Here is a 10,987-nt window from a genome sequence, read left to right on the forward strand (position 1 = left end):
AGAAGAAACTCGTCCTCCATCATCTTTCCATTGTCCGCAGCAACGGATTGATCTTCGTTCAACCCAGGAGTACTCGACCTGCCAGTGCTGCAGGCCGAGAGCTGGGCGGTCTAAATCCTCTGCTTTGGCCGTCTGCTCATGAAAGATGAGAGATACTGTCGTCGCACCTCTCGTCGCCTATGCTTCGACGACGAAGCTTTGGTGGCACGATCTGCCTCCATCACATTGGGATACTTCATGTATATAAAGAGAGAGAAGACAGTATTGCTCCAATTGCAATGCTGTTCAATCGATATCCAATGTGCTAGGTATTACAATACCGCCGACATCGTCCCTGCAGATGCGTCATATCGGGCCGAGGAGGGGAATTTTGGATGTGTGAAGGGGAAGCTCCAGAACCTCTTGCCCGCATGTGATTCATACTCTCCAATTTGTTACACCTCCTCTTCTCTTCTACACCGACAATACACACCTCAGTCTGCTGCACTGTCACCTCTTGGATACCGCCAGCTGTACAGAAGTCCATTGCTCCCTCGCTCGTCTTCGTCTTGAGACGACAATCCTCTCATCCAACACCCCACCACACAATGTCTGCTCAAGAGAACGCCGACGACGTTCGCGGTATGCCCGCACTCACCAACACTCCAATGCCTCCGACTAACGTTCCTCCCCTCCAGTCCTCGGCCAAGACCCTCTCATCCCACCCCAACTCCTCACCTCCGAACTCCCCGCGCCCGCCAACTCAATACCCACCGTCCTTCGCGGCCGCAAAGAAGCAGTCGAAATCATCAAGCAACGCGATGACCGTCTTCTCGTCATGGTCGGCCCTTGCTCCCTCCACGACCCGGCCACGGCCGTCGAATACTGCACCCGCCTCGTCTCCCTCGCCTCCCGCCTGCAGTCCGACCTCTGCATCATCATGCGCGCCTACCTCGAGAAACCCCGCACGACCGTCGGCTGGAAAGGTCTGATCAACGACCCGGACATTGACGAGTCTTACCAGATCAACAAGGGACTGAGGGTCAGCAGGAAGTTGTTCTGCGACTTGACGGAGCAGGGAATGCCGATTGCGAGTGAAATGCTGGATACCATCTCACCGCAGTTCCTGGCGGATTTGATCTCGTTGGGAGCGATTGGCGCGAGGACGACGGAGTCGCAATTGCACCGCGAGTTGGCCTCGGGTCTGTCGTTCCCGATGGGATTCAAGAATGGAACGGATGGGAGCTTGACAGTTGCGGTCGATGCGATTGGTGCGGCGGCAGCGAAGCATCATTTCATGGGTGTGACGAAGCAGGGACTTGCAGCGATCACCAAGACGGCGGGTAATCCTGATTGCTTCGTGATTCTGAGGGGTGGAACCAAGGGCACCAACTTTGATCGCGAGAGCGTCAAGGCAACGAGGGAGGCGTTGAAGAAGAAGAGCTTGGGAGAGGTCATGATGATTGATTGTTCGCATGGTGAGTCGGAGTCATATCTAGCGAAAAGGTGCTCGCCGCTAACATAAATTGTCTAGGCAACTCTCAGAAAGACCACAAGAATCAACCCAAAGTCGCGCAGGTCGTCGGCGACCAGATCCGCGAGGGAGAGACTGGCATCGTTGGTGTGATGATCGAGTCCAACATCCACGAGGGGAACCAGAAAGTCCCCGCGACCGGCGGGCTGGCGGCTCTGAAGAAGGGTGTGTCGATTACCGATGCGTGCATTGACTGGGATACCACGGTGCAGGTGTTGGAGCAGTTGGCCGACGCCGTCAGGACGCGACGGGAGGTGAACAAGGGGAAGACAAATGGAGTGCAGTAGAAAGGAGGGAAACGGATAGAGCATGAACATTGTCATCTTGAGTTGCGATTAAAAGGCGTTTGCTTTGCGCCGGACACCGGCGTCGACTCAGTACGGTCCAGTTCATTGGCAACTTTTCTCAGGGTTAATTTCAGTCGAATTCTGCCCCTTGACGTGATATAATCGAGTTCACTGCTCCCGTCTGCATGAAATCTAAAGGACCAGAAGTGAAACTCTCAGGATGGACGACATTCGGATAACTCGGACTGCTCCCACCGCGCGTCTCAACACGTCTCCAGGGCTTTTTGTTGGACCCTGACTTTTGGAAGTGCTCAATTCTTTTGCGAGCATTGAACGATCTGTTGACCTTTCCACTGTGGTTCGCTCAAGACGTGCTATTAATCGAACACACTGCATTGCATTGCATTGCTCCTGCTCGACTCGCGACAAAACACGATCCGTGATAGCATTCCTCCCATCCGTATCACTCGCAACGCAACGTCCACGAAATACATCTCACGCTTACGAGCTTGCCCGGAGAAACATCCATTGAACCAACACTTCCATTCTCGACCATTCGAGACGGCGAGCGACCCCAACGCTACTGGCCTCACTCTCCTCTCGCCCACGTCGCGGCCTTGTCCCTCCCGCACAACCACAGCCATGCCCACCCTCTGGCTTTCCGACCAACAAAGTCCGTTCCCTTCCTCCCTCTCTCCCCCCCTCCTCCATTCACTGACCTCCCTCCCTCAGAATTCGGCGTCGCCTTCTGCACCGGCGGCACAGCCTTCCTCCTCCTCGGCCTGATCCTCCTCTTCGACCGCTCCCTCCTAGCAATGGGCAACATCCTCTTCCTAATCGGCATAACCCTCCTCCTCGGCCCCTACCGCACACTCGCCTTCTTCTCCCGGCGACAAAAATGGCGGGGAACCCTCGCGTTCTGGACCGGCGTCTCTCTCATCTTGTTGAGGTGGCCGTTGGTGGGATTTTTGGTGCAGATCTACGGCATGTTCATTCTGTTTGGGGAGTTTTTCAAGACGTTGGCCGGGTTCGTGTATGGTGTTCCGGTGGTGGGACCGGTGCTCGCGAGGGTGTTGAGTGCGGCGGGGGATAAGGCTGGGGCGGATGATAGGGCGCATAAGGATTTGCCGGTTTGAGGATGATGAGGAGGGTGCGGGAAGAGAGGGCTGTTGGAATGGGACGAAAGAGTTGTATGATACCCCTGATGTGAAGATGTAGTACGATGGCATTCGCGAAAAGCATTGGGTCGTGTCGAAGGGAGCTGAACGTTCCTCACGCTGAACGTTCCTCATGCCTAACGTTCCTCACGCTGAACGACGGCCGTAGGACAGGGAGGAGGACAACGTCCCAGCGTGGCAATGAACAACTAGAGGCTCGGAAGAGGCATTATGCCGTCTCTGTTCGTATGTCTACATGTTGTACAGTGGCCGTGCTTTCACCAGAGAATCTCCGCTTGCGCGATCGGCGGGATGTCATCCTCCAACCCAGTCTTCAGACCCAATCCCTCAATCGGCCGTCCATGCCAATGCGCGATGAAACTCTGCGCCGCTCTCTCCGTGTGGAAACCCATCACGTACACCGGTTTGGGTAGCCGTCGTTTGAGCTCCTTCGTATCACCCACTTCCGCACCGCCCTCCTCGCGTTTGGGTCTTTCTTCCTCATCTGCCTCCTTCCCCTCGTCTTTATCACCATACGCATTCCCACCCTCCCACTTGAAGATGTCAATCATCTCATTCTTCGCACCCGACCAATGCGCCCCTCGTTGCCGTCCACTCTGCATCATCACGAATTGTATCGCATTCAGTCCCAGCTGCGGTCCGTCCATCGTGAAGCGTACTTCCACCGGCATCTTTCCCTCACGGCTGACGACACAATGATAGCCTTCATTCTCCACCATGCGAGCGAGGAAAGGATGGAACGGCCGTTTCAATAGTCGCAAGTCGAGTTTCTGTGAAGCTGGGATGAGGGAGAAGGAGTCCACTGCGGATTGGACGTCGATGTCATCGACCAAGTAGCCAGGAGGAGGGATCCTGGGTGAGGACAATGAAATCGGCGTGTGTTGCTGCGTCAGGCGGGCAATTTTGGTGACGTGGGTCTGATATCGGAAGGCGGCCGTGGGTGTGGAGAAGAGCAGGTAATAGAAGTTCTCCCGGGAGAGGTCGCGGAGATCGCGGCCAGGTACGACTTTGAGGAAGTCGGCTTGAGCAAGGCTCCAGCCTTCGAGATGTTGACCTTGCGGGACGAGACGGCGGAAATCCTCCTCTGTGAGATTTCGAGAGGCGTTGCGTAAGACCAGCGCGGCGGTGTCTTTTGGCGTGGCTTGGAGGCTCCGTCGAAGTCTTTCGTAATGTATGCTCTTTCTCGGGTCTGGAGGAATGTCGTCTTCGTCCAGCTCGGGCGCCAACATCTTGCGCCACGTAGGAGGGCCTTCTGTTGCTGGCAGTTCTATGGGTAGCAAGGGTATCTCTCGGCGCTCCCGTCTGGCAGCATTTTCCTTCTCTTGATAGCGTTTGGTCTCCTCGGGAAAGAGCTGTTCCACGAGCGAGGGTGTGGCCTGAGGTTCTGCTGGCGCAGCATCGTCTCGTGAGGACTCCGGCTCTCTCGCCGGTTTTCTCTTGATATTGCGTCCTCTTACATGGTCAACCCTCCTCTTGTGTTCTCCCTGTGGTACGCGGTTCGTGAAGAGAGAAGAGTCTCGGACCTTTTGCCATTTCTTATCGGCATATTGGCGACGCTGACATGGCTGATTCGCAGCGATGCGCTGAATGACAGGCCGGACTCTGAGCATCAATCGGGCCACATCAACAAAAGGATGACAGGGAGTGGACATCCATGAGAGTGCTCTCCCAATGGCGAAGTTGCCGCGGAAAGCTTCCTGACAGCGGCGGTGCTCAGAAACTCGTAGGACGGGCCGAACGACGGGCCGGAAGGGCTGAAAATACATCTTCTCCGGAACGCGAGAAATATGAAGCCGACGGACATGGGGCAAAGCTGGACATTGGATCTTTTCTGGGAAAGGCGAAAGACCGAAGCCCAGAGCATAACTTCAAAGGTTCGTAACTCGTGGCGGACAAGGTCATATCCTCGTCTTGCTTTCCTTCGCCTCACCATCCCCGTCGGCCACGTTGCTGCCGTTCGACGTCGATCGCTGTCTGCTCCCGCCATTCGCACGATTCACGTGGACATATCTGCCTCTAGCGCGGCGGCCACGAGTCTGCTCCTTCCGCATCGAGTGCTCGCTTTCGCCTCCCTCCTGAAGCCCCTCCAGCTTTGGGCAGTGTCGCCGATCATTCGCTTCGGATTGCTTCGACCGACATAAATTCCACTCCTCCCCGACGACTTGTCAACATGACCGCAACCAACAATTCCACTTCAGCTCCTCCTTCCACCGCTGCATCTTCTTCTCCCTCATCTCCTCGCAAGATCAGCAAGGCCAGCACCGCCATGCCGGCTGCCACGAATTTGCACGTGGTAGTGCGACTGCTTCCTTCCAATGGTCTGGAAGGTGCTTTCCGTGTTCATGTCCAACCGGAGTCCCTGGACCAGGCCTCACTCAAACTTGGTGAAGTGTGCGAGATTGTCGCCGAGGACGGTTGCCTGGGCTATGGCATCGCGTGGAGAGCCGACGACCGAATGGGCAACCGGCCAAAGAATCGACCCATCAAGATGACAGAGACGATCCGTACCGCGTTTGGTTTTCAGGAAGGATCACGTGTGACGATTGCTCGGACGGACATCCAGATCTGGCCCGCGGATCGGATAGTTCTGACTGATATCACGCCGAAGGAGTACCTCAAGACTGAAGCAGAAGATGATAAGTCGTGGAGCTTGAGGATTGGTGGAGTGCTTGTCAACTGCGAGGTGCTGACGAGTGGGATTGAATTTGACGTGGTCGGAAGGAGGAAGGCGAAGAAGAGGTTCTACATTGAGAACATTGAGGCTGCAGCCGCGCCGAACGACGCTGGAGTGCTGTTCACTGTGGACGATCGGACGGAGTTCATTTTCTCGGACGGATCCTCCATTGTACATTCGTGCGACAATGCTGTGAAGACCAACGGCAGCCGTCCGACAACTTCAACTCGATTACATTTCGACAACAGCAAGATCGCCGGGCTAATCGAGCAGTCGCAGCAGCTGAACAAGCAATTGGAGCTTCTCCTCAGCGCGACGGAGAAGGTACAGCAAGGAGCTCAGGATCCTCGTGTCGCCGTCTTGCTGCATGGCTATGAAGGCACTGGCAAGACTTTACTTCTGGATACACTGGCCAAATCGAACTTCCGCAAGGTCGTCCGCCTGCAAAAATCAACCCTGAACGGTGGAACAATATCAAAGAACCAGGCCATCATTCGCGAGAGCTTTCAAGACGCCAAGGCACACCAGCCCTCACTGATATTGATGGACAATCTTGACAAGATGGCGCCTAGTGACGACGCTGCTTATGGTGATGTTCTCGCAAGTGAATTGGCAGGTCTTGCCAATACCCAAGTTCTCGCAGTCGGCGCGACACGGAACCTTTCCGACCTCTCCAACACCATCATCGGACCCGAACAATTTGCCAAAGTCATCGAACTCCCGATCCCTGACGTCTCCGCTCGCTCCCAAATCCTCAACGTGTTACAAGGTCTTCCTCTACTTGATTCAAACATCGTCTCCACAGAGATCGCCGCTCGCACTCACGGCTTTACTGGCCAAGACGTCGCGTGGCTGTACAAGCTCGCTCTCAACCACGCAGCCACCCGCGACGAACAAACCGTCCAGAATTCCACACATGCCATCACTTCCGACTCCGCCACAACCACCATGCCCTCGCTTCCATCTCCGCCTTCATTCTCCGTCACAATCTCCGACTTCAACCTCGCCCTCAAGGAAATTACCCCAGCCGCCCTTCGCGAAATTTTCACAGAAAAGCCCAAGATCTCTTGGTCCGACATTGGCGGCAGTCGAGATGTAGCCGAATCTTTCGACGAAATTATCGGCTGGTCTCTCCACTCCAAGGATAAGCTCGAAGCCTTGAACGTGCGTCCACCAAAGGGTGTACTCCTGTACGGCCCCCCCGGCTGCTCCAAGACTCTCACAGCCCAAGCCGTGGCCAGTACTTACAACTTCAATTTTATCGTCGTCAAAGGCGCCGAGTTGCTGTCCATGTACGTCGGCGAGTCGGAGCGGGCGGTGAGAGAAGTCTTCCGTAAAGCTCGCGCAGCGGCACCTTGCGTCATCTTCTTCGACGAGATTGACTCTATCGGTGGTGATCGTGGAGACTCCTCTGGCGGCACAAAGGGGTTGAACGTCCTCACCACCCTGCTCAACGAAATGGACGGCTTCGACTCCCTCAAAGATGTCCTCATTCTCGCGGCGACGAATCGTCCCGACGTGCTCGATCCCGCACTCATGCGTCCAGGGCGCTTTGACTCCCACGTCTACCTTGGTCCTCCAGACGCAGCAGCACGGTGGGAGATTTTCAAAATCGCGTTGAGAAACGTACCTCAGTCGGCAGACGTTGATCTGGAGGAGTTGGTGATGAAGACGATCGGGTACAGTGGAGCGGAGATTGTGAAGATTTGTGGCGAGGCGAAGTTTGCCGCTTTGAGGAGACACTTGACGAAGGATGGCCATGGAGAGGCGGAGCCAAAGGTTAGGCAAAAAGATCTGGAGGCTGGGAGAGAGAGCACGAAGAGGCTGATTACGGAGGAGATGGTGGAGGGGTATAGAGCTTTCGGCGCGAGGGGAAAGGAGTGATTGATATAGTCACAGGCGGATGTGGCATTTGACCACTGTAAGCAGGTACCAAAAGAGGAAGCAGAATCAACGAATCGACTTGATCGTTCATCTATCCAAAAGGACACTATCGTCATTTCTTCAAGGGCGCCGCCTTTGTGAAGAAACTGCTCATCTTCTTCATCCCACTGACATCCGCTTTGCCGAGTCTCCTCATTCCAACGCTCTTTTCTTTTTCCAATTTCTTCTTCCTTTCCCTCTCCTCCTCTTCTTTCCTCCGCTTCGCATCGCTTTTGCCGTACGCCTCTTCGTCGTCCTCTCCCAAAGGGCGTTTGCGGGAGATGTTGTCGCTGAGAGAGCGGAGGGCGGCGGCTTCTTTTTTAAGGGTGGCGAGGTGGGAGAGGTGGGACTCGAGAGGGGCGAAGGAGATGTGCGGTGCGAAGTGGGGTTGGAGCTGGGTGGTGAGAGGCGGAGGGAGGTAGGATGTTTGGAGGAAATCGAGCGCTACGCGCAGGCGCAGGAGGGAGAGTATTTCGGCCGGGGGACAGGAGTCTGAGGTGCTCGCTGCGGGAGGTGCGGTGGCTTCAGCATCCGCCGCCTCGCTTCCTTCACATTCGGGTTGGGTATCCTCCTCCTCGCGGGACCTATCAGCAATGCTGACGCCCTGTCCCTCCCTCCTCTCGCCCAGCACCGGAACGTCCAGCACGCCCTTCACGAATCGGGCTTCTAAGCTCCTCGGCAGTCCTCCCTCCCCGCCCACCATTCTCCTCGCTTTCTCAACCAGTACGCCCGCCAACTTGTCTCGGCTGAAAGCGTACATCTTGTCTCCATCGCCCATGTCCATGACATCCGACACAGCTTCTATCCGCACTTCGAGGATCCGTGTGAGGTGAGGAGAAGCAGAGATCAAGGATGTGAGATGTGGCGAGGAGGTGGTGAGGAGGGAGATGTAATCCGACGGAGCGAGGTATTCCTTTGCTGAAGGATTCGATTGTGACGAGGCTGTGAGCTGGGGAAGAAGAAGGAAGAGCGGATCGAGAGGTGTTGCCAGGAGCAGACTCGGGGAAGAGAGGATATATCCATCGCTCTCTGTGGACTCGTCCTGTTCCTTGTCCTGTTGTGAGACTTGCGACTGTTGTTGGCTGTCGACTCTTGTGTCCTGCTCTTGTGATGTTGCTTCCTCTTCCTCTTCCTCAACTCCTCTTGATGCCACTATCCAACTCCTGCAAGCCTCTTGCTTCGATCCACCCACTTTCACCAATTCGAAGAACCCTTTCTTTGGACACACGAAGTACCTGCTCGTGCCCTCTTTTGACGCAGGATTTCGTAGACTGACAAATTTCGCCTCTGGAGACGCATCTTTTGGTAATACGCAAAGTAGTGGCGGACTGTCTTCGCTCGGAGGCAGAGTCTTCAATGTCGTCGAGATCTTGATAGCTTCGGACTTTTTGGCTTTCGCTGCGGAGGGTTTCGCCCGCGTTTTGGCAGGCATCGTAGTAGGTGCCGAGTAAGATGTTGTATATGCTGTCCAAGGAGGCTTGGTCGGCAGATAGGTATGCTCGATATACGAAATGACATGGGCATTGGCTCAAGGTCAAGATGTGAGGACGCGCCTCAGCACGAGTCCGACACGAGAATGTCGCGGCTAATAAATTGACACACGGAGAGGTCATCAATATTTGATGGACACATCACATGATTCGACGAATGATTGATTCGATGCACATTGAATGGAATGGATTGGATTCGGCCAGTACGGCGGTAAGGTATTTACAAATTCTTTGACGCTGGCCGACTCCCATCCCGCGTGAACCACCTCCCTCTGCCCTCCTCCTCTTCGCCGAATTCTCCGAGGAAAATGCTCGTGACCACCTTTTTCCGACAACCTCTCTGCCGGCAGCGCAACACCATAATCTCGAATGACAACTTCTAGCAAAGCGCAAACCCCAAAGTCCACTGCGGTCGACACCCAGGATGCTTATAAGTCTTGTCGTAGGTGCACGAGGTATCCTGCAAAAAGAGTGACATCGTTAGCAAAGTACAGTACACGGCATGGCTCGTCACGAACTCCACTGCATGGAAGCCTCCTCGCGCCCGCATCGGCGCCGTTGCCGACGCAGTATCCGGAATTATCGCGAGGCTCAGGAATGTCTTGTACGGCTGGATCGTCCTTTCCCACGCAATTCTGCGCATCGTTAGAGGGAGAGTGGCCAATCGACAAAAGGTGGGATGAGAAAGCACTCACGAAAAACGCGTGAGCGGACGAAGCCAAAGCGAGGATCATGGGAAGCTTGAAGGTGCTCCAGACAGCCACAGAGACAACAACGATCTCAGGAGATACGGCTACAGTCACTGTCACCGAAACAGTCACGCCTCAGAGGCTGGTCAAGCGAACACAAGCGCCCTCGCCGACCACGACGATATACACCGCTACACAAACCAACGTCGACTCCACCAGTACAGTCTCCTACGATGCAACCTCTTCCGTCGGCACCACTGCCTACGTGACGTACACGACATCGATCCCATATTACAACACTGAATTCAAAACCTCGCTTTCCGTTGAAGTACAACGACTGTGACCAACCAGCTGCCAGCACAGAGGCTGACACGGCTACCACGACAATGATTGTCACAGACGGCTCGATGCAGACGGATACAGGAGAGACTAGCAATACTCAAGGTCAGCAAGAAAGTACACAGACCGTGGCTGGCGTTACGCAGACTGTGACCGCAGCGAGTGCCTCATCGAGCACCGCGGACAACGGTGTTTGAACAAATTCCGCATCCCGCGGATTGACTTGTCTCTCGATGCTTGGACTTATCGAAATTGTCGCGTTCTGGCTTTAGCGAAGCTCTCAATGTCCACGCATCCTTGGGTATGCGGTTAGAATCTGATCAAGCGGAATCATCTCACAAGGCGTAGAACTTCAAGTTGCGATGTATATCTCAAACTCAAAGGATGTGAGACGCAGTTTCCGACTCTCGTAGCCCGAAAAAGCCCTGGGCCCTGACCTGGACACCCGATATTCTAGACCACGCTTGGGCTTCCGACTCCGAGAATCGATCTTAGCACGGTCTAAATACAGCACAGTAATAACCCTGTCAAGAAATTGCTGCGCCTTCCGCAGGAGCCGAACGGTACTTTGCGCTTACACTCTGAACTGTGCGTTTTGTGCATTTTATCTCTGTCCTCCTCGCGCTCACCTGCTTCTACACCGATCTCTACCTCGCACACGTTCATAACCTCTTGCTGCGTCATACAGACCTGTACAGTCAATCACCGAGGATGAAACTGCACATCTATGTCTCGTTCGCCGTCGCGGTGGCACTGGGCGTCAAGGGCGCCCGTCCCTGTGCGAAGACGCAAGGAGGTATCATTTTCTGCTGTCCATCGCCTCTCAAGCTTACGCTCATCGTTGTGTAGCGGACTGTCGCTACAATTCATGCTGCGGTGTGCTGGACTGCGAAG

General features: G+C 55.0%; 6 protein-coding genes across 6 annotated transcripts; 3 read left to right on the forward strand and 3 right to left on the reverse strand.

Moving 5' to 3' along the window:
• Positions 1-587: 587 nt before the first annotated feature.
• On the forward strand, positions 588-1,800 carry MYCGRDRAFT_99130 (uncharacterized protein; the record flags this gene model as incomplete). Its single annotated transcript, XM_003854902.1, has 3 exons — positions 588-621; positions 678-1,457; positions 1,514-1,800. 3 exons carry the CDS (start codon positions 588-590, stop codon positions 1,798-1,800), a joined length of 1,101 nt encoding a protein of 366 aa, XP_003854950.1.
• A 383-nt stretch (positions 1,801-2,183) lies between these two features.
• MYCGRDRAFT_55315 (uncharacterized protein) lies at positions 2,184-2,897 on the forward strand (the record flags this gene model as incomplete). The annotated part of the gene is made up of 2 exons (XM_003854903.1): positions 2,184-2,473; positions 2,533-2,897. Coding segments are annotated over 2 exons (396 nt in total), but the record flags the coding sequence as incomplete, so codon positions are not given.
• Positions 2,898-3,173: 276 nt separating this feature from the next.
• MYCGRDRAFT_108075 (uncharacterized protein) lies at positions 3,174-4,744 on the reverse strand (the record flags this gene model as incomplete). The annotated part of the gene is made up of 1 exon (XM_003855491.1): positions 3,174-4,744. One exon carries the CDS (start codon positions 4,742-4,744, stop codon positions 3,236-3,238), a length of 1,509 nt encoding a protein of 502 aa, XP_003855539.1.
• A 500-nt stretch (positions 4,745-5,244) lies between these two features.
• MYCGRDRAFT_68403 (uncharacterized protein) lies at positions 5,245-7,536 on the forward strand (the record flags this gene model as incomplete). Its single annotated transcript, XM_003854904.1, has 2 exons — positions 5,245-5,643; positions 5,905-7,536. The coding sequence occupies 2 exons, from the start codon at positions 5,245-5,247 to the stop codon at positions 7,534-7,536; spliced, it is 2,031 nt and encodes a 676-aa protein (XP_003854952.1).
• Positions 7,537-8,019: 483 nt separating this feature from the next.
• On the reverse strand, positions 8,020-9,007 carry MYCGRDRAFT_90773 (uncharacterized protein; the record flags this gene model as incomplete). Its single annotated transcript, XM_003855490.1, has 2 exons — positions 8,020-8,121; positions 8,177-9,007. 2 exons carry the CDS (start codon positions 9,005-9,007, stop codon positions 8,020-8,022), a joined length of 933 nt encoding a protein of 310 aa, XP_003855538.1.
• A 406-nt stretch (positions 9,008-9,413) lies between these two features.
• Positions 9,414-9,855, reverse strand: MYCGRDRAFT_103254 (uncharacterized protein; the record flags this gene model as incomplete). Its single annotated transcript, XM_003855489.1, has 1 exon — positions 9,414-9,855. The coding sequence occupies one exon, from the start codon at positions 9,797-9,799 to the stop codon at positions 9,494-9,496; it is 306 nt and encodes a 101-aa protein (XP_003855537.1).
• Positions 9,856-10,987: the final 1,132 nt, after the last annotated feature.

This window comes from Zymoseptoria tritici, chromosome 2 (genome assembly GCF_000219625.1).
Source record: "Zymoseptoria tritici IPO323 chromosome 2, whole genome shotgun sequence".
NCBI lineage: Eukaryota > Fungi > Ascomycota > Dothideomycetes > Mycosphaerellales > Mycosphaerellaceae > Zymoseptoria > Zymoseptoria tritici.